The 22113-nt window shown below is 37.9% G+C and overlaps 1 protein-coding gene across 4 annotated transcripts in view; it reads right to left on the bottom strand.

The window, feature by feature from the left end:
• The window catches only part of PHKB (phosphorylase kinase regulatory subunit beta), a 193773-nt gene that overhangs the window by 84829 nt on the left and 86831 nt on the right, over positions 1 to 22113 (bottom strand). For all 4 annotated transcript variants that reach the window (XM_027092140.1, XM_027092138.1, XM_027092141.1 and 1 more), the window contains 2 exons: positions 17997 to 18155; positions 11663 to 11757 (listed from right to left, as the gene is read on the bottom strand). In XM_027092140.1, coding sequence (XP_026947941.1) covers positions 11663 to 11757; positions 17997 to 18155 — 254 coding nt within the window. The remainder of the gene's footprint in view (positions 1 to 11662; positions 11758 to 17996; positions 18156 to 22113) is intronic.

Below are 22113 nucleotides of genomic sequence, written 5' to 3'. Positions count from 1 at the left end.
GAAAACCTTTGTGTATTGTGGCATAGGCAGGCTAGACTTTCAGAAGCATTTCTGATGCCTTGACTATTTTATTCTGTTTCATTATGATAATCATAAGAACTTCTGTTCAGCACTCAAATTCATTCCCATGCTTGTAGATAAATTTGGCTTTTTGGTCCCACACAAGCACTTTCTTTCTTTGTCAAGCTAATGAAGTAGAGTTTTTTTAATCCTTTAAGTAGAAATTATGTCTCAAACTGGTTACACTATTTCAGAGCATTAGAATGAACAAATAAAACTGAGCTTCATGCAAAGTTTCCCTAAATCACCTAAGGCTAATAAACCTTTAAAAACTGTGAACAGATCTGAAACAAGAACATAAAAAAGGGAAGCAGGTATAAATCCATATTCTAGGAGTGCTATATAACAAATCTACTAAATTAGGAGAGGTTTATAACCTGTCTTGGACTGCAGCAAACTCACTTCCTGAACAGATGGCCTCCCACCATTTAATCACTCTTTAACTCCCTACAATCTGGCTTTTGGGCACACTATGTACTAAAATCACTCAAAGGTTACCTGTAACCCAGATCATGGAAGCCAGCAACAAAAGTGCTAGAAGGAGATTCACGATCAAACCCAGCCAAATAATTTTATAGATTAGAAAACTACAGTCCATAAATGTTAGCAGATTTTCCCCAGATTACACGAGGGGTGAACAATGCAAGGTCAAAACACCAGCACTTGAGTTTCTGCCAATGCTGTGCTGTTCTCCCCTGCCAATTAGGTAGTCAGCTTTCTCGAACCACTGTCTCACAGTTAACATTTTTCACACTTTCAATCCAATGACACTGTTTTACCTTCTTGCTGGATTCTTCTGTCCTGCCCTTCCTTGAACATCCCTTTACTCCACACCACCTGCATTACCTGTACCCTTACAAAGAACTAAGCCTTAAGCCTAGCTTTCCAAAACCATCTGCTCTCATAGTTTCAATTCCCATCATGAGCCATGTACAACAGCAACACGACTTTGTAACTTTTCTTTTCATTAACTGCTGGGTACCTAAATTAACTACCATGTCTGCATTGAAACTATCAAAATGCAAATAATAATAGCTAACATTTATTGAGTGCTTAACTATAAACTAGGGGCTGCTCTAAGCTTTTTACCTATATTAACTCATTTAAATCTTTAACAAATCTATGAGGTATTATTCTGATTTCACATGTGAGGAAACTAAGGCACAGAGAGTTTAATCAACTTGCCCAAACTTGGATTCAAACCCATGCAATGTGCCTCCAGAGGCTGTGCTCTTAATTGTTTTGCTAGGCAGAATGTCTATATGAAATCTCTACTATTTATATTCTTGAATGCTAAAATAGCATTTTCATATCAGAGTGTTTTTACCTGTGACTTTTCTGTTGATATTAGAATGGCTTATTTATGTAAAAATTCTGTTGCATTCAATATCTATTTCAAGAAACAAGTTCAATTTTTTGCAAATTGATTTAAAAATTAAGAAAAGAAATCCAATTCCTGGCTGGTCTTATTCTATTGCCTGTTAAATGTGTTAGTTTCAGATAGACTCCTGCAAACATTTAAAAAGATATTAAGTTTGTTTTCCTATTAAACCAGGAATCTTCTGTATGTTGATTAGTATAACACACATTTCAAAATAAAGTCCATTTGTTACAGAACTCCAAAAAGCCCCCAGTTGCTACAAAAGGATGTCCTTTTTAGGGTCAACTTATCCCCAGTGGAAAACCATAATGCAGAACACAATGAATCCGTGAAATGGACATAGTAAGCTGCTTACAGTTTCTTCCAAATATGAATGAGTAGCAAAGGCTCAAAACAAACAGTTTCCAAGTGACCTATCTCACATTAACATGGCAGAGGCTCTGCAGTGTGAACAGTCTAAGTCTCATCCACAGATAACCAGCAGGTAGTCAGCACGAGAATTACCTAGGCAACAGAAAATGATGGACCCCCTAACAGGAACAACTTAGGGTGAAAGAAGAAGGGGAGTAAACACTCAAATAAAGAATCTTGCTAGCCTCTGGAAAGTATCCTCCTTTGGATAAGGAAGAAGGAACTCCCTAATAAAATTACTAACTGTTAGACTTGTGGACTTGGTCTCATCCCAGTGCTAACAGGGAAGAAGAAAGTAACAATTAGACCCTATTAACATTACAAATGTTATATATAATGTATCCCAGCATACATTTTGTACTGATGTAACATCTTTCCACTTAATTTTTCAGATCATTTCCACAGACCTCTCAGTCTCCTAAGGCACAGGTGAAACTATTTTTCTGTGATGTGATATTGAGCCAGGCTGTCCAGGAAGCAAAATATTTCCTCTGTTAACTCCTTCATACCATTATGAAAATCATTGCTTCCATGCTTGACATCCCTTTCTCCTTTTCTTCTTCAGTTAACACCTTCATATTGGTTCTGCCACTTGAACCAACTGTGTGACCTTGGAAAAATTACCAAACCTCTCTGAGACTTGCATTATCTATCTGTAAAGTGGGTATAATAATATTTATTTCAGAAAAGTGTTAAAATCAGACATAATACATATAAAGCAGTTCATACCATGCCTATAATCATCAGAAGCACAATCAATAGCGGTTTTCTATTTTTCTCATTTCCTTTCTCTAGCCTTGTCAAATACCAAACTAGACTGATAGAAGGCAAAAAAGAATAAGACACATTCCCTACTCTGAGTACCCCTGCCAGAGAGGCAGGCATGTAAACCAACAACTACAATAGCATGACAAGTGTTATAACATGGTGTATGCAAAGGGTTATAGGAAAGCAGCCTTCTAAACCCGTAAGACTTGTTTTCAGGGAGTAATTTACAGGATGATTAGATAATATGATCTTTTGTATAATTTATCTTTTCCAAATCAAACGTGACATAGGAAAGTAGGGGTGAGTGGAGCAGGCATTGTTACCTTATCTACAAGACTAAACAACAGATTAAATAACCGTTTGGTATAAATTATTCTCCTTCACATGTTTCTTTACCAATTTTAATAATTCTGGCATTTAATTTACTTGGTTTGCATCTACTTGGAGCTATCACAACTGTTCAGTGAACATCTACCCTGCTAAAATCCCAGTGTTAGGTTCATCAATCAAGATCTGAAGAAGCACAGAGTGTGGCTGGAGAACAAGATATTTAACAGAAACAATGAGAGAAGACTCAAGCATGGTAAGTAGACCTGGGCTTCTAGTTCTAGAGAGTGGCGTTAGCACATACACTCAATTCTCATTCCTCTCCAGACCCCACAGAAATGACCATATAGATGCTAAAAATAAACAAAACAAAACAAAAAAGACTAAAGCCATAACAAAAAAGAGAAAAAGAAAAAAGGGGTATCAAATCAGATATTTCAGCACATTTCTAGTGTAAAAGATGGCAAATAGCAGTGCATTAATGAAGAAAGCAGAGCAGAGGAAGCCTATATAACCAAACTATACCACTTAGAGTGTTACCATAATGCTGCCACAGGTATGGGAGTTGATCCACCAAATAGAGGGGCCCCAGAAGGGTACTTGGTTTGCAGAAACACTGGACAGGAGAAGTGAGATGTGACACAGAACTGATAAAGGCCACTGTGGCACACAAGGAGCCACAGTCAGCAATAAAACAGTAAAACGGGGTTTTTCTCTTAACATACTGAACAAACTGGCTGGGATGAGTTAATGCTTTTAGTGTTGGCAATAGGTTCCTCAAAGTAAAGCCCTTCACATTCTGGCATTTGGCAAGAGTAATGAGGGTCTTGTTTGTTCCCCACTGGATCCTCAAGAGACAAAACTCCCAATCACGTCTTCCTCACTCCCTGTTGGGGCTGCAGGACAGGGGGAGAGGACCACTTAATACACTGAGAATAATCTATCACCTAATACACAAGTGAACAAATGAGGATCACCAGGTATGTGAAAAATAACCAACGGGAAGAAAGAGAAACACCACATTAGTAAAACATAAAAATTACCTTGGGTATTACGCTTAGTGAAATAAGCCAGACATAGAAAGGCAAATATTGCATGATTCCACTTATATGAGATACCTGAATAGACAAATTCATAAAGACAGAAAGTAGAATAGAGGTTACCAGGAGCTGGAGGGAGGGGAGTAGAGGGAGTCACTGTTTAATGGGTACAGAGTTTTTGTTGGGGATGATGAAAATGTTTTGGGTATAGATAGCAGTGATGGTTTTGCAACATTGTAAATTTATTTAATGCCACTGAATTGTGCACTTATGAATGGTTAAAATGATAAATATCATGTAATGCATATATTGCCACAATAATAAAAAAGAAAAAGATCACTCAGGAAATTTAACAAATGGTGCTCTGACAACTGGATATCTGCATACAAAGAATGGAGCTGAATGCCTACCACGTACCATGTACAAAAATTAACTCAAAATGGATCAGAGGCCTAAATGTAAGAGTTAAACCTATAAAATTATTAGAAGAAAACACAGGCAGAAATCTTTGTGACCCTGGATTAGACAATGGTTTCTTAGATATGACACCAAAAGCACAGCAAAAAAAAAAAAGATAAATCAGACTTCATCAAAATGCAAATTGTCTGTGCTTCAAATGACACCATCAAGAAATTGGAATAATAGTTCACCAAATGGGAGGAAATATTTCAAAATAATAGAAGGAACTCATATGTAGAACACATAAAGAACTATTACAACACAATAATAAAAAAGACAAAGAACCCAATTTTAAAATGACCACAATATCTTAAAAGACATTTGCCTGAAGAGATACATATACATATGCCCCAAAAATACATGACTAGATGCTCAATGACTTTAGTAACTAGAGTAACTAGGGCAATGCAAGTCAAAACCACAATGATATATCACTTCTTATACACTAAAAGGCTATAATCAAAAAGACAGATAATAACAAGTGTTGACAAGAATGTAGAGAAATTGGAACCCTCATACATTGCTGGTAGGAGTGCAAAATGGTGCAATCGCTTTGAAAAACAGCCTGCAGTCCTTCAAAATATTAAACATAAAATTAGCATATGACTCAGCAATTCCATTATATCCAAGAAAAATGAAAACATGTCACACAAAAACGTGTACACAAAAATTCATGGCAGCATTAGACACAATAGCCAAAAAGTGGAAACAACCCAAATGTCCATCACCAGATGGATGGATAAATAAAGTGGTATACACACACAATGAAATGTTATTTCGCCATAAAAGGACTGAAATACTGATACACACTACAACACTGATGAACTTTGAAAACATTATGTGGAGTGAAAAAATCTAGTCACAAAATACCACACATTATATGATATACCCAGAATTGGAAAATCCATATAGACAGAAAGTAGGTTAGTAGTTGCCTAGGGCTGGGTAGGGAGAGAGAGATAGGTTGAAGAAACTAGAGAGTGCCTGGGGTCATGAAAATATTCTAAAATTTATTGTGATGAATACACTAAAAGCCATTGAATTGTACACTTTAAATTAGTGAATTGTATTGGATGTAAATTATATTTCAATAAAGCTTTTATTAAAAAATAAATGTTCAATAAATTATAGCAAATATTATTTTTAAAAATTACAGAAAAAAAGACTATTCAAGGAACAGAAGAGATCTTAACTCTTAATTATTATTCATAGAAAGACTTATGAAGAAATATTATCCATTAAAAAAGGGCCAGAGGGCTTCCCTGGTGGCGCAGTGGTTCAGAGTCCGCCTGCCGATGCAGGGGACACGGGTTCGTACCCCGGTCCGGAAGATCCCACATGCCGCGGAGCGGCTGGGCCCGTGAGCCATGGCCGCTGGGCCTGCGCGTCCGGAGCCTGTGCTCCGAAACGGGAGAGGCCACAACAGTGAGAGGCCCACATACTGCAAAAAACAAACAAACAAACGAACAAACAAAAAAAAAGGGGGCAAGAAAGAACAAGATAGCCTGGACTCAGTTTTCCCTCCTGCTCTAAATACAATTATTTACCCTGGAAATAATTCAGTGGATAATGAGTCAAGGGCTCTGAGAACTGGAAAGAAGGCTGGCTAAGAACCAACCCCAGGACTTGAAGAATGGCAATGTGGTGAGAGTCCTAAGATCCCATACACACTGGGCTGAGCACTGTAGAGGCCTGCAGCCTGAAACAACCATCAGGCGTAGACAAAAAAATAAACACAAAAGCAATAAAAGTCTGTTCTCTCTGGCCAAAGGACTGGGAAACAAGAACCACAACAGCGACCAAGTGGGGAGATCCAACCCTAGTTCCTCTACTTGAGGTACTAGTTGGCCAATCTGCCTTCAGCAGCACCTTCAAAGCCCTAGTGGGCCCACCCAACCTGTTTTACAACCAGGGCACTTGATGGGCCAACACGACTGTAGCATCAGCAAAGAAGCCCCAGTGAACTGTCTTGACCCCTGCTCCACAAATCAGGCTTTAGTGGGCAGTCCAATTCATCTAGGATAGCAGCAGTGAAGCTCCAAGGGCCATCCCAACCCCCACTCCACAACCAGTGCACCAGCATGGAATTCTGAGCAGCCTACAAAAGCAGCTTCTCAGCAGTGCCAAGACTACCCAACCCCTGGGTAACCAGCAAGCGGGCCGATACACCTGCATCAGCTGAGTTTGTTATCTCCTGGCCGTCCACCCAGTGGCATAAAGAGACTTAGGCCAAGAGAAATGGCATATTACCTGTAGAAGAACACAAATTTGAACTGGCAAGGGATTTCTTGTCTGAAACTATGGAGGCCAGAAGTACACAATCATTCTTAGTGCTGAAAGAAAACAACTGTCAATCAGGAATCCTGCATCTAATGAAAGTAGCCTTCAGGAATGAAAAGGAAGTAGACATTATTAGACAAAGGAAAACTAAGAAATTTGTTGCTAGAAGACCTACTCATAAATAATGTCTAAAGAAAGCTATGCGAACAGAAAGAAAATGACAACAGAAGAAGGCAGGGATATTCAAAAAGGAAAGAATGATGAAATGGTAGAAGTTGGGATAAATACAATAGACTTTTTTTTTTTTTTACTATACTGCTTGGCATTTTATATTTGAATATTTTGCAATAATTTTAAATGGTCTATTAAAAAAGTAGTAATGCAAACCAGTATATGACAAACCAACAGCATGCACAAAAGATACAAGTGTATATTATATGAATAAAAGTTCAAAAAGTCAGTCTTTATGATCACCTCCTCCCTTTCCCAGAACTAGCCAGTTTTGTATGATAAAACATGTACTCATAAATAGCTTATTTTATACAATATGATTATTCTTAACCCACCATTCTGTGAGCTACCCTTTACTTTATGTTTACTGAGCATTTATTATAATCCACTTCTTGTGCCATTTCATGTCAATTTACCACAGTCTTTTTAATCCCTGCATAGATTTATAAAAATTTATTAGATCTGTCTCCCACTTCTTGATATTAATATTGTTTTTAATATTTAAAGGAGTTTTAAGCACGATTGACTTTTACCTCATGACTTTCTCTAAGGGTTACATTTACATTATTCAAAAATTTAGAAGACAGATCTGGTTTAAAAAAAAAAAGAAAGGCTTTTCTGGAAATGGGGAAATTACATAGTTAATAGTACCAAATGTAACAATGTAATTGCATTGTAATCTCCTCTATATTATTTCACTTTTTACAAAATGCATCTATGTAACTTTTATATGTAGTTAAAGGAAGAGGAACTGTATAGGCTTTTAAAGGATCCTGTCTGAAAAAGAGGCCAGGGTTTCAGGATGAAGGTTGTACTAAGAGTGGAGGCCTGGGAATGGGTGAGGGTGAGTTGTGATATTAGATCAGCAAATTGGCTGAGATCATAGTACAGGGATGGTTGGGAGAAATTTGGAGAAATTGTAAGATATAAGTGAAAAACACGAAATGAGGTGACTGTATGAGGATATGGAATTTAGACTCTACCCTGTAGACAGTATAGAGTGTCATGGAAGGTTTTCAGGAAACAACATATGTTCTCAAGCACAGAGAATAAACAGGAGGAGAGACTGAAGACAGAGAGAGATTACTAAAACCATGCCATTGAGTAGTAATGAAGTCTGAGTGGTACATGGCAGTGGGGATAAATATGAAGAGACAAATGTAGATGCTACTTTGAAGGCAGAGCCAATATGATAACCACCTGAATGTAAGAGCTACTGGCATGAGAAAAGAGTATTGAAGATGGTCCTTATCCAAGGTAGGGACTAGGGAGAAAAGAGCTACTTTGAAGCAAGAAGATAAATTTGGCATTAGAAATGTTGGGTTTCATTTTTTAAATTTTTAAACCACTTTATTGAGATATAATTTACATATAAAAAGCTGTACATATATAAAGTATACAACTCAATGAGACAGAGTTACGTATACATCCAGAAATGTTGGGTTTTAAAGACTAGATTTGTGGAGAGATGATCACCAGGTAGTTGGAAATTCAAGTTTAAATATTAGGAAAGAGGTCAGAATTAGAGAAATAGATTTAGGGATATTTGCATAAGTCCACGATTTTCCATGACATACCTTCTTCCCACACATACCATCAAGCACACTCAAACATTCAAGTTAAACCCTGAGAACCTCCTATATAACAGGTGTTACAGTACTATGACAGATACTGAAGCTACAAAAGTGAATAAAACATGGTATCTGGTCTCTAGGAACATATATTCTAAGGTCTGCAAAAGTTTTCTTGTTTTCTTTTGGTCAAAATCTCACAATACTATAAAGTATATCTGCTACTGCTAACAATGCATTTCTTTCTACTCCTCTAAACTTTATTTATAAAAGGGAATTTTATTCTCCAAGTAACATCAAGAGAAAACAGCAACTCCTGACTAGTGAGAGAGTAGTGAGGAGGGTCATCCCAGCTGATACCCTTTTCCAACCTCAGCCTTAACCCCGGATACAACCCCTTTTCCAAAAATAAATTTGCTAAGGGTAAAGTTAAGAAAATCAACAGCTGCCAATTCAGTCCTCAGTGTTTTGCATTTGCAATGTGCCAATAGCCCCATGCACACTTGAGGGAGTGGACCTCTCTACAGTTCTGGCACACTCACAGCTCTCTGGATTCTGGAAGACTTCCTTCTGCCATAACCCTTCTGTGAAGGAATAAGCTGGCCCAGCAGGCCTGGGTTGTTTAAATCTTGAAAATTTCCAAGAAAGGCATGCTTTCAGGATGGGCTTTCTGGCTTCTTGGAATGTTCTATCAGATAAGAGTGTTTTTGCATGCCTGAGGCGCTGGGCCATACTGTTCCGGTCTGTCTATATGGTTTATGCGAACAATGTGATTTATGGTGAACATCTGCTTTTTCTCTGGGGGGGGGGGTTAGAGCTTCAATAACTGCGGTCAATCATGCAGGTGCTACCCGCTTACACAACTGACCCCCAATAAAAATCCTTGATGTTCAAGCCTGAGCAAGCTTCCCTAGCTGGCAGCACTTTGCATATGTAGTCACACATCATTCCTGGGTAACTGTGTCTCACACGACTCCACTGGGTGAGAATATTTGGAAGCTTGTGCCTGGTTTCCTCAGGACTTGACCCGTGTGCCTTCACTAATTTTATCCTCTCTCCTTTTTTTGTAATAAACTGTAAGTGTTGAGTATAACAGCTTCTGAGTCCTGTGAGTGCTGGGGACCTCAGATACAACTTCCTTCGAAGTCAGGGATTTCTCTTGTTTCCAGGAAATGTCTGAACTTTACTATTCTACTTACTTTTTCTGACATTTGACAGGGTCAATCCACACAGATCAGTTAATTTCAAGATCTGACCTGGTCAATCATGATTGAGAGGGCACTGACACCAGCATTTCAGGCAGAGGGCCCTGTCTGACTTCCGTATTTCACCAAGCCAAGCCATCTAGCCCCAACAATGGATACGGGCATGCCAGGTCTTGGCTACTGCTTAAATGGTTGAGAAAGTGGAAAAGGCACCTCACCATTTTATATACCACCACAACCAAGCTGCCAGTAGGGTGGGGCGATAACACCTCCTGGCAATTTTCTGCTGCCAATCTTTCCTATCATTTCCTTCCCAGAAACTATATACAATGTATGGATGTAATCCCAACATGGCTGCAGGAGAAAAGCCCCTGTCCTGACCCTAGAGCAAGGCTCTTAGATAGGATATGACTCTACCTGGGAGGAACATCACATAATTTAGTAGCAACATTAGAAAATGATTTCAATATAAAAAATATACCTAGAGTAAATTCTCTATAAAATTCACTCTCACTCACTTGTACTCTGCCTTCTTGAGTGGGAGAGAAAGAGTTGCAAGAATATTGTATGTCAAAAATTACATATAACCCACAGCCCTCCTTATATGGGTCAAGCATGAAGTGTTTAAATGGTTGATTTTGTTAGCTGTGTGCTTTGATGTTCTCTGGTTCCTGCCCCCACACCTCAAACCTGCGACCAATAGGTCACTTTATATTCTAAGAAAAGGCTTTGAGATTTCATCACCCTAGAAGTGCATCACACATGCTATGTAAGTGATACACACTAGTCTTAAAATGGCTCGGAGTCACAGCACTAGGTAACATGAAGTTAAATATATTCCACTTTACTGACTGGTAAATATATTCCAGAGATGAGTGGTAAATAAAGATAAAGGCCAAATCCCTGCCTTATATGGGAACTAATAGGCCAGCGTAAAATTTTTATCACATATTAACATAGGCATCTTTCTCCCAAAAACTTCTCATCTATGAACCACTCAGAGTAACTAGATGTTTTGTTTGAGGACCAGCAAAAGAAGCAGAGAAACAGTGTGAGAGAACCTATTGATACTAATGATACTAATGAGGCTGGTTGGCTCTCCCTTTCTCTCGTTAAAACAAGCATTTATGTGTGTGTTTGTGTGTGTGTGTGTATGTGTTATACATATATTTTTAAAGTAAAAGGAGCATTTCAATTTCGTAAGCATATTTTCTGTAAGTGCTGATGCTATTCTTATTAAATAAATTTAATAAGCGTGTGCTTGGAATCCCAGGCACACACTCAGGTTCATTCCCTGTCTCCTCAGGCAATTTCAAGAATCCACACTACAGTTTCATTTTAACAGTACTCATTACTGGTATCATTTAATACATGAGGGTTTGCTCAAGTCAACATCAATCTTGCTGATCCTGCAAACACTTATTTTGTTGACACAACACAGTCTGAATCCATAGGTACTAAATGTAAAAAAAAAAAATTTAACTATTTATTCACCTGACATGTTACCAAGTACTAAGAACAACTCTGTCTGTCACTCAGTCCTGTCACAGAGACAGCACTGGATAGACATCAAGCGAAGGGCCTTTCATGGAACCCCACTCCCTTCAGTAACAGAGCCATCTCATCTGTCCCCATGCCACCCATACATACTGCATCTTCTCAAAAACATTTGACACCTTAAACACAACCACTGTGAAGGTGAAAATGTTTACCTGTGAGACATCTCATGGGACACATCTGACTCATACTTCCTCATTAACAAATAGCCCTTTACCACAGGTAAATCTTAACTAACCAGAAGACAGAAAAGCTTTGCCCTCAGAAGGAACAATAAAAAACCATTCAGAATAAAATTTCTTCTTCAATTAAGTGTTAAATGTCTGGATGAGTCTAAGTTATGAAATAAAATATCTTTACATATCTCTTTACCTGATTGGAAAACCTCATGCTCACATTACGTTGATTCTGTAGTGGGACATAACGCTGAACAGGATCAATGTCTTTAGGACTAATTAATTCATCAGCTGAAAAAAAAAAAGGAAATGACATGATCAAAAATGTATCTATAAAACACTGTAAACCAACTGGACCTAATAGATGTTTATAGAACACTCCATCCAACAAGAGCAGAATATACATCCTTCTCAATGCACATGTAATATCTTTCATATGCTAGGCCATAAAATAAGCATCAGTGAATTTAAAAGGATTTAAATCATACAAAGTATATACTTCAACCATAACAGAATGAAATACCAGAATTTAGAAATAGAATTCAAATAGAATTCTATTCAAATAGAATCAATTGAAATTGATTTCAACCACAATAGAAATCAACTAACAGGAAGAAGTTTTAGAAATTCACAAACATAATAAAATTAAACAACACACTCCTAAATAACCAATGGGTCAGAAAAGAAATGAAAAGGGAAATTAGAAAATACTTTCTAATGTACTTTCTGATGAGATGATTGAAAAAGAAGACACAACATACCAAAACTTAGGGGATTTAGGTAAAGCAATGCTCAGAGGGAAATTGACAACTGTAATTGCTACATTAAAACAGAAAATTCTTGGGACTTCCCTGGTGGCGCAGTGGTTAAGAATCTGCCTGCCAATGCAGGGGACATGGGTTTGATCCCCAGTCTGGGAAGATCCTACATGACACTGAGCAACTAAGCCCATGCGCCACAACTACTGAGCCCGCGTGCCATAACTACTGAAGCCTGCGTGCCTAGAGCCCACGCTCCGCAACAAGAGAAGCCACTGCAATGAGAAGCCCACGCACTGCAACGAAGACCCAACGAAGCCATAAATAAATGAATTAATTAATTAAAAAATAAAACAGAAAATTCTCCAGTCTATAATCTATATTCCACATTAAGAAAGCAGATGAAAAAGAGCTAACTAAATCAAAAGCAATCAAGAGGAAGGAAATTAAGAGTGGAAATTAATGAAATAGAGTATAGAAAAACAATACAGAATATAAATGAAACCAAGTAGATTCTTGAAAAACTCAAAAGTTGACAAACCTTTAGCTAGCCTGACCAAAAAATAAAGAAAGAAGACTCAAATTACTAAATCAGGAATGAAACTAGGAACATTACTAGCAACCTTAAGGATTACAAGAGAATACTCTGAAAAAATGTATGCCAACAATTTAGATAACCTAGATGATATGGGAAAATTCCTAGAAATACATACATTACCAAAACTGACTCAAAGAGGAACAGAAAATATGAACAGATGTGTAACAAGTAGTGACTGAAACTTTCCACACAAAAAATGTTCAGGACCATGGGACTTCATTGATGAATTCTACCAAACAGTTAAAGAAGAATTAAAACCAATCTTTCACAAAAATTTTCCAAAAAATAATAGAGGGACACTTCTCAACTCATTCTAACAGGCCAGTATTACCTTAATACCAAAATCAAAGACACCGCAAGGGAAGAAAATCACAAATCAAAATCTTTTCTGAATATAGACACAAAACTACTCAACAAAAATACTAGCAAACTAAATCCAGTAACATATAAAAATGATTACATACCATGACCAAAAGGGACTTACCCCACAAATGTAAGAATGGCTTAACCTCCCCAAATCAGTTACTGTAATACACCATATCAATTGAACAAAGGACATAAAAATTACGTGACCAGCTCAGTAGACACAGAAAACACTTGACAAAATTCAGCATCCTTTCATGATAAAAGGCAGTCAACAAATTAGGGATAGACAGGAACTTCCTCATCCTGAAAAAGGGAATCTATGAAAAACCCATGGCTAATGTCACACTCAATGATGGAATGCTATGCTCCAAAGATCAGGAGTCAAGACAATGATGTCTACTCTTGCCACTTCTATTCAACATTGTACTGGAGGTTCCAGTCAGAGAAATTGGCAAGAAAAAGTAATAAAAGGCATCCAGATTGAAAGGAAGAAGCTACAGTAATTAAGACAACGTGGTGCTGGCATAAAGACAGAGATCAGTGGAACGGACTGATCCACTGATCAGTCCAGAAATAAACTGTTACATTATGGTCAACTGATTTTTGACAAGGGTGCCAAAACAATTCAACAGGGAAAAGAATAGTTTTTTCCCCCACACAAAATACTGAGATAAGTGAATATACAAAGGCAAAAGAATGAAGCTGGACCTCTTCTTCACACCACCTACAAAAATAAATGCAAAACAGATTTAAAAAGTTAAATGTAATAGTTAAAAATATAAAACTGTTAGAAGAAAATATAAGAGTAAATCTTTGTGACTTCGTATTAGACAAAATTACATCAAAACATAAGTAACAAAAGAAAAAATGAGATAAATTGGACTTTGCCAAAGCGATAAGATTTTGTGTCTTAAAGGACACCATCAAGAAAGCAAAATGACAGCCCACAGAATGGGAAAAAATATTTGCAAATCACATATCTTGTAGGGGACCTCTATCTTGAATATATAAAGAACTCTTGCAACTTAACAATAAAATGACAAATAACCCAATTTAAAAATGGCCACAGGGCTTCCCTGGTGGCGCAGTGGTTGAGAGTTCGCCTGCCGATACAGGGGACACAGGTTCGTGCCCTGGTCCAGGAAGATCCCACATGCCACGGAGCAGTTAGGCCCGTGAGCCATGGACGCTGAGCCTGCGCGTCTGGAGCCTGTGCTCTGCAACGGGAGAGGCCACAACAGTGAGAGGCCCGCGTACCGACAAAAAAAAAAAAAAAAATGGCCACAGTATCTGAATAGACATTTCTCCAAAGAAGATATACCAATAAGCACATGAAAAGATGCTCAACAACATTAGTCATTTGGGGAATGCTTATCAAAACCACAATGAGATAACACCTCATACCCATTAGGATGGCTAATGTCAAAACACAGACAAGAATAAGGGTTGGAGAGAAAGTAGAGAAATTAGAACCCTCATACACTCCTGGCTGGAAGGTAAAATGGCACAGCTACTTTGGAAAATAGTCTAGAAGCGCTCCAAATGTTAAACACAGAGTTACCATATGACTCAGCAATTCTACCCCTAGGTATATACCCAAGGGAAATGAAAACATATGTCAAACGATAACTTGTTCATGAAAGTTTAGAGCAGCATAATTCATAATAGCCAAAAGTGGAAACAACCCAAATGTCCATCACCTGATGAATGGATAAATCAAAAGTGGTATAACCATACAATGGAACGTTATTTTGCCATAAAAAGGAACGAAGTGCAGGAATTCCCCGGCTTCCCAGTGGTTAGGACTCCACGCTTCCACTGCAGGGGGCACAGGTTCGATCCTGATAGGGGAACTAAGACTTCGAATGCTGCGCGGTGCAGACAAAAAAAAAAAAAAAAAAAAGGGAACAAAGTGCTAATACATGGGTGAAACTTGAAGACAGGCTAAGTGAGTCATAAAGGCCATACATTATATGATTTGAGGTATATAAAATGTCCAGAATAGGTAAATCTATAAAATAGAAAGTAGATTAATGATTGTCTAGCACTAAGGGGAAGGATGAAGTGATTAGGGGTACATGGGGAGTGACTGCTAAAGAGTATAGGGCTTTTTTTTGGGGGGGGGATTGATGACAATATTCTAAAATTGATTGTGGTTATAGTTGCACAACTCTGTGAATATGCTAAAAAATATTGAACTGTAAACTTTAAGTAGGTGAAATGTATGTAATTTTACCTCAATAAAGTTGTTCTACAATAAAAATAATGTATTTGCAGTTTCAAGGAAGAAAACTAGCTCAGTGAGGGAAAACAGTGTTTCCTAACACTAAATTCTGAAAGAGATATCTGAGATGGAGCATTTTTTATGGGGCACTGACCAGAATGAGGGTAATGTCTTCAACTGCTGTTGTACTATAAGCATGGAAGCCCTTTTCACGTGGTAGTTCCTTGTTTATGATTTATTTACCTATTTTATAGCAAACACTGATTTTCTAAAAGTCTAAATTTTCTAAAGAAAAAAAATTACTGTAATAATTAACTATTTTCTAAGAACACAATGGGCAGTTCAGGCCTTGGGAAAGGAAACAGCATATTGAGTCTTTTTGCTCTAACATAAAAGTCACATAGTTTTGTTGTATAATTATTAACTAAGGCATACATAGAGCAAAATATTAAATTTCACCAATTACAAACTAGACTGAATTAGTGAAAGCCATATATTACAGAATATTTTTAAAGATTTACTGTTCTATTATGCTCATGTAATTCCAATTAACTGCCCACAAAATGTTGTTAAGCAGATATCCTACTGAGGCTCCTTTAATAAATAAATAAGACTTTGTTAGTAAAGGTGTTGTGTGGAATCTTAATAACATCCATAGAAGTTTGATGGTTCTTGGGGCAGGGGGGACAGTTATACAATAGTCAAGAGCAACTAAATGATTCAATCTTCTGAGACCTTATTCATTTTAACCAGTGAGTTGTTAACCAGATGACACACAGCTAGGTCAGAGTGCTAATTAATATGCAGTATCTCTTTTTCTAGCAGGAGATAAGTATGTGGTTTCGTAGTCTGCAATACACCTACTCATGTCCTCTACTGCCTTTTTAGAAGTGCAGCAGGCAAAAGAGAAACTGTTTCTTTGAATGTTCTTTCGTATTCAAAATGGTCATAAAACAGAGATGAAGGCATGACCTGGATTATTTCTATTCACTCTGGTCTTAACATAAGAAAATGCTATCTACACTCAAAATTTGTCTACATTCAATACATTTATTTTGGAGTAAGGAAGGTCCAATGTTTTGTTACTGACTGATACTGTTTTCAATCTTTGTTTTTTAAAGCTCAATCTGCTTATATAGAATATGGTCAATCCTGCATTCAACCCCAAGCTGTATATACAGCAAAAAGCAGGATGAAGAAGGTTTAGATCTCAAATCCCATATCCCAGGTACCAGTTTTCAGTCTCAGACTCACAGAAAAATTTCATCATGCTCATTTGTTTCCAAGTGTAGTATACAGAAACTTATGATTCTGATGTTAAAATTCTTGTCCTTAGATAGGTTAACCACTCCTCTGCCAAAATATGTTTTATTTAGCTGATTATCAACAAGGCTTCTTTGTATTCATGCTAATAAGATGGAAATAAAATTCTAACCAGAGATAACCTTACCAACTTGGCTTGATTCTAAGAAAACTACCTTATGTATGTTATTTTTTTCTTTTGGAAAATCTTAAAGCAAAACCTGCATAAATAATATCAACTCCTTATCAAAGAGCTGTCCCTTTAAAGAAAACAATTTTCTACAGGTTCTTAAATTAGGATTAAGTATATATGGAGACACAGAAAATATAGTCAGGAAATGAGCAAACTGAAGACAGCATTAACTTAATTTTCTCTTCTTTGAATAGCTTCTGTCTGCTCTTATATATATCATTTGTGTAAAGCTTGAATTGGAAATCTGGACTTTGAAATATTCTTCCCTAATGGAATATAAAAAGGAACCAAAGATGATTATTCTTACAGCACAAACAAATTTAGCTTTTATGCAGTAATACTAAGAACAACAAAGACAATAACAGTATTTCACACAGTAAGCAGTTCTTTTAGTGCAGGTACAGTATTTACAGTCAGCTTGTTTCATAATCTGTTTGTCATAAAAGAATTCTGACTATTATGATAACCTTTTTGACGGAAATGCTAATAATATTAAAAAATTTAGCAAGGAATGTTATAGCAAGATGCATAATGCTTTTTTGTGTGCATTAAATTAACTTTCATTTCAATGTATCCAAAGATACTTCAGCTGAAGTTTTAGGAGAAGCTGAAAAACAATTCTTCAAAGAATTATGAATAGTGGCTCCATTATGCCTCCACCTCACTGAGTAAACTGCCAACATGTATTTACTGGAAAGAAGAAAACTTTGAGACACCTGATTCCTTATGGCAAGTGGTTTACTACAGGTATGACCAAGCATGATTGTTATACTAAATCACAACTGTATTCCATTTATAAAAGAGACTCAAAGTTTCCATAGCCTTCTGCTAGCACCCTATCTACTAAGCAGCCCAAAATGATCATAGTGGTACCCACACCTATTTGACTTTCTTCCCAGAAACATCCATCATCATTCAGTGCAATAGACATATTAATGTACTTTTCCATGCTAAGAAACTCCCCCAAGACCTCTTAACAGCATGAAACACCACCCAAATCCAAAAAGAATGTCAATGTCAACAAAGACATACTTATTTCTAAAGACTTGATAATAAGAAAAAAAACTGTTCCCGATCTTCTTCACTTACCCAGGAGTTTTGCAATGACATAAAGGGCTTGTCCCCAAAGAAACAGTTTTCCATCACGGCCACAGTTGCTAGGAAATCGCTTCTGACTACCAGGGTTTCTTTTTTCATATTCTACAAAATCAGCTGGCACAAAGTAGTACTTTGGTATGACAGGATAACCTATGGAGTTTAAAAATAAATATTTAAAATATAACAAATCAGTATCCTCCTCAAATTTTCCCTTCAAAAACTACAATGATGACAAAGCAGAGAGAGAGAAAGTTGTCCAACAGGATAGGAAAATTTGACTCTTTTCAGAAATTCCCAGTGAAAAATGTGGGAAAAGCTTCTTTACTTTAAAACTAATTTGACAGGATATGTTATATGTTAGCCAACAATGTGTACATAATCTCTTTTAACAACATTTAACACCTTTAAATGAATCAATAAATATATAGTATGCAAATATGTAGAGCCATAGAAGAAGCTGTTTTTAATAGAATTAGTCTGTGGAAGCTTTACAAATGAGATACTGTGTAATCTTAAATGAAGAATTATAACCCTGAGCGATTGCTTAGAGCAAAGAAATCCCCATTTTAAACATTAAGGCCATTATCTACTATTCAACATCACTGAGGAGAAAAAAAAAAAATCCATCTTCCCCCTGTGACCAACTCATTTAAAAATATTTCTTGGTAGAAACTAAAAATTATTTTAAGACTAGAATCTTTGTGGATGATGTAAAGGGAGAAAAACCAACATTCTAATACAGTGCTACAGAAGACTTTTTGTAATATCATCCCACACTGAACTTAATTTTTCTAATAATACTACACAGATTTCCCTAAAATTTGCTTCTTTCTTCACGCATCAATAAATAGTGATATTTGTGTCTAAAACCAGTGAAAAGGTCTATGATACACAGATAATAGTCTGAACATCACTCTTTCAACATAAAGAAGCCTAAAGTGTGATACACAGACTACCACCTCAATGCATCAATGATCTATCACTGAATACTAAAAGATCTGATGCAAGGGATTTTAAATATATTCATTACAACATTCACTACATTGTTTCTCACATTGGACAAGTGGTTATTTGGAGCATAAAGACAAAAAACTGGTTTTAAACATTAACATTTATTTGAAATTCAATGTTTATCCATAAACATTTTGCTACTTTAACATTACACAGACTTTAAAGGGTGAGCATACAGTATAAAGTATTTACTCTAAGATACTGTGGAAAACCCTAAAGAATATCATAAACTTCATGTGAGACAGGAATAGGGCCCACTGCTGTGATTGCCAGTTTGTGCATCATGTCTGTAAGACCACCCTCTTTTTTTTTTTTAATTAACACACCATAATTTTTAACTTTCAGATAAATAGGTTGTCAAAGCTGTTCACTCATGAGAATATTTTACTATTTTACTAATACTTCCAAACACCAAAGATATCTGGAACTTCTCCTCTGGAATTCTTTCAAGAATTAGTTTTCTAGTCATACGAAAAAACTCAGTTATGTTCCTTTATGGCCCTTGCTGGTGTTTAACTGAAACCAATATATTATTTATAAGTCTGGACCTTTTGACCATTTCTAAAATATTAAACCCATCCTCAAAGGATGACATTTTAGAACCATGGCAGACATTCAAATTAATGTGAAAAAAGCCCTGAAAACATCTCCAAAGAGGAGGTCAAAATATTCTTGGCAATGGTAGTACCCTTAGGCTAGGGCAGAGCCTCCCTAAGTGGCCCTCTGAAGGGGGCAGTACTCACCTGAACAAAACATGGTTTTGGTGACATGGATAAAAATTAGTCATTTTATATTATTGTCACATTACATCCAGTGAAGGAGTATTACAGTAGGTAATAGATGAAGAACCTCTGCCCACCTGGCAAACTACAGTGTAGTAACTATAGTCATGAACACTTAAAATTCATCTCCCTCTCTATCACCTTGCCTAATGAACTCCTTTCATAAAAATAAGTTTATTATAACAAATTAAGAGATTATTCTTTCTAATTTGTTTGCAGCCCCGTTCATTTTTTCATTTCAATATAAATTGTTCTGTTTAGAAAGGAATTATTTATACATTTCAAAGGAACATTAAGGGAATGCTGGTAGAAAGAATTTCTTGAAAAAGCATTCCTGGGGGTGCTTCAAGATGGCACAGGACTAAGACATGGAGATCACCTTCCTCCTCACAAATACATCAAAAATACATCTACATGTGGAACAACTCCTACAGAACACCTACTGAACGCTGGCAGAAGACCTCAGACTTCCACAAAGACAAGAAACTCCCCATGTACCTGGGTAGGGCAAAAGAAAAAAGCAAAAACAGAGACAAAAGAATAGGGATGGAACCTGCACCTCAGGGAAGGAGCTGTGAAGGAGGAAGTTTCCACACACTAGGAAGCCCCTTCACTGGTGGAGACAGAGGTGGTGGGGGTGGGAAGCTTCAGAGCCACGGAGAAGAGTGCAACAACAGGGGTGCAGAGGGCAAAGCAGAGAGATTCCCGCACAGAGGATAGGTGCCGACCAGCACTAACCAACCTGAGAAGCTTGTGTGCTCACCCCCCTGGGGAGGGTGGGCGTTGGGAGCTGAGGCTCTGGCTTCAGAGGTCAGATACCAGAGAAAGGACTGGGGTTGGCTGTGTGAACACAGCCTGAGGGGGCTAGTGCATCACAGCTAGACGAGAAGGAGTATGGGAAAAAGTCTGGAACTGCCTAAGGGTGCGTGAGGAGAGAGAATTCAGAGCACCACCTAAACAAGCTTCAGAGACGGGTGCAAGCTGTGACTATCAGCGCAGACACCAGAGATGGGCATGAAAAGCTAACACTGCTACTGCTGCCACCAAGAAGCCTGTGTGCAAGCAGGTCACTATCCACACCTCCCCCCACCGGGAACCCGTGCAGCCTGCCACTGCCAGGATCCCATGATCCAGGGACAACATCCCCGGGTGAACACATGGCGCACCCCAGGCTGTTGCAACATCCTGCTGGCCTCTGCCGCCGCAGGCTCACCCCACATTCCGTACCCCTCCCTCTCCTCAGCCTAAGTGAACCAGAGCCCCCTAATCAGCTGCTACTTTAACCCCCTCCTGTCTGGGAGGAGAAAAGATGCCCTCAGGCAACGTACATGCAGAGGTGGGACCAAAACCAAAGCTGAAGCCCAGGAGCTGTGCGAACAAAGAAGTAAAAGGGAAATTTCTCCCTACAGCTTCAGGAGCAGTGGATGAAATGTCCACAGTCAACTTGATGAACCCTGCATCTGTGCAATACCTGAACAGACAACGAATCATCCCAAAATTCAGGTGGTACACTTTGGGAGCAACTGTACAATTAGGGTTTGCTGTCTGCAACTGACTTGTTTCTGATTTTTATGTTTACCTCAGTATAGTTTTTAGTGCTTCATATCATGGGTGGATTTGTTTATTGGTTTGGTCGCTCTCTTCCTTTTTTTTTTTTTAATTACTGAAAAATATTTTTAAAATTTTATTTATTTATTTATTTTAATTTTCTTTCCTTTTTCTCGTGTTCTTCTGAGGCGTGTGGCTGACAGGATCTTGGTGCTCCGGCCTGGTGTCAGGCCTGAGCCTCTGAGGTGGGAGAACTGAGTTCAGGACATTGGACCACCAGAGACCGCCTGACCCCACGTAATATCAATCGGCAAGAGCTCTCCCAGAGATCACCATCTCAAATGCTAAGACCCAGCTCAACTAACAGCCAGCAAGCTCCAGTGCTGGACACCCCATGCCAAACTAGCAAGACAGGAACACACCACCACCCACTAGCAGAGAGGCTGCCTAAAACCATACTAAGTTCACAGACACCCCAAAACACACCACCGAATGTGGTCCTGCCCACCAGAAACACAAGATCCAGCCCCACCCACCAGAACACAAGAACCAGTCCCCTTCACCAGGAAGCCTACACAAGCCCCTGAACCAACCTTACCCACTGGGGGCAGACACCAAAAACAAAGGGAACTAAAAATCGGCAGCCTGCAAAAAGCAGACCCCAAACACAGTAAGTTAAACAAAATAAGAAGACAGAGAAATATGCAGCAGATAAAGGAGCAAGGCAAAAAAACACCAGACCAAACAAATGAAGAGGAAATAGGCAT

This window comes from Aethalodelphis obliquidens, unplaced genomic scaffold, assembly GCF_003676395.1.
Source record: "Aethalodelphis obliquidens isolate GAN/ISIS:26980383/991018 unplaced genomic scaffold, ASM367639v1 scaffold75, whole genome shotgun sequence".
In the NCBI taxonomy this organism is placed as follows: Eukaryota; Metazoa; Chordata; class Mammalia; order Artiodactyla; family Delphinidae; genus Aethalodelphis; species Aethalodelphis obliquidens.
The sequence above is the reverse complement of the archived record's forward strand: the minus strand, read 5'-3'. Positions and strand labels throughout refer to the sequence as shown.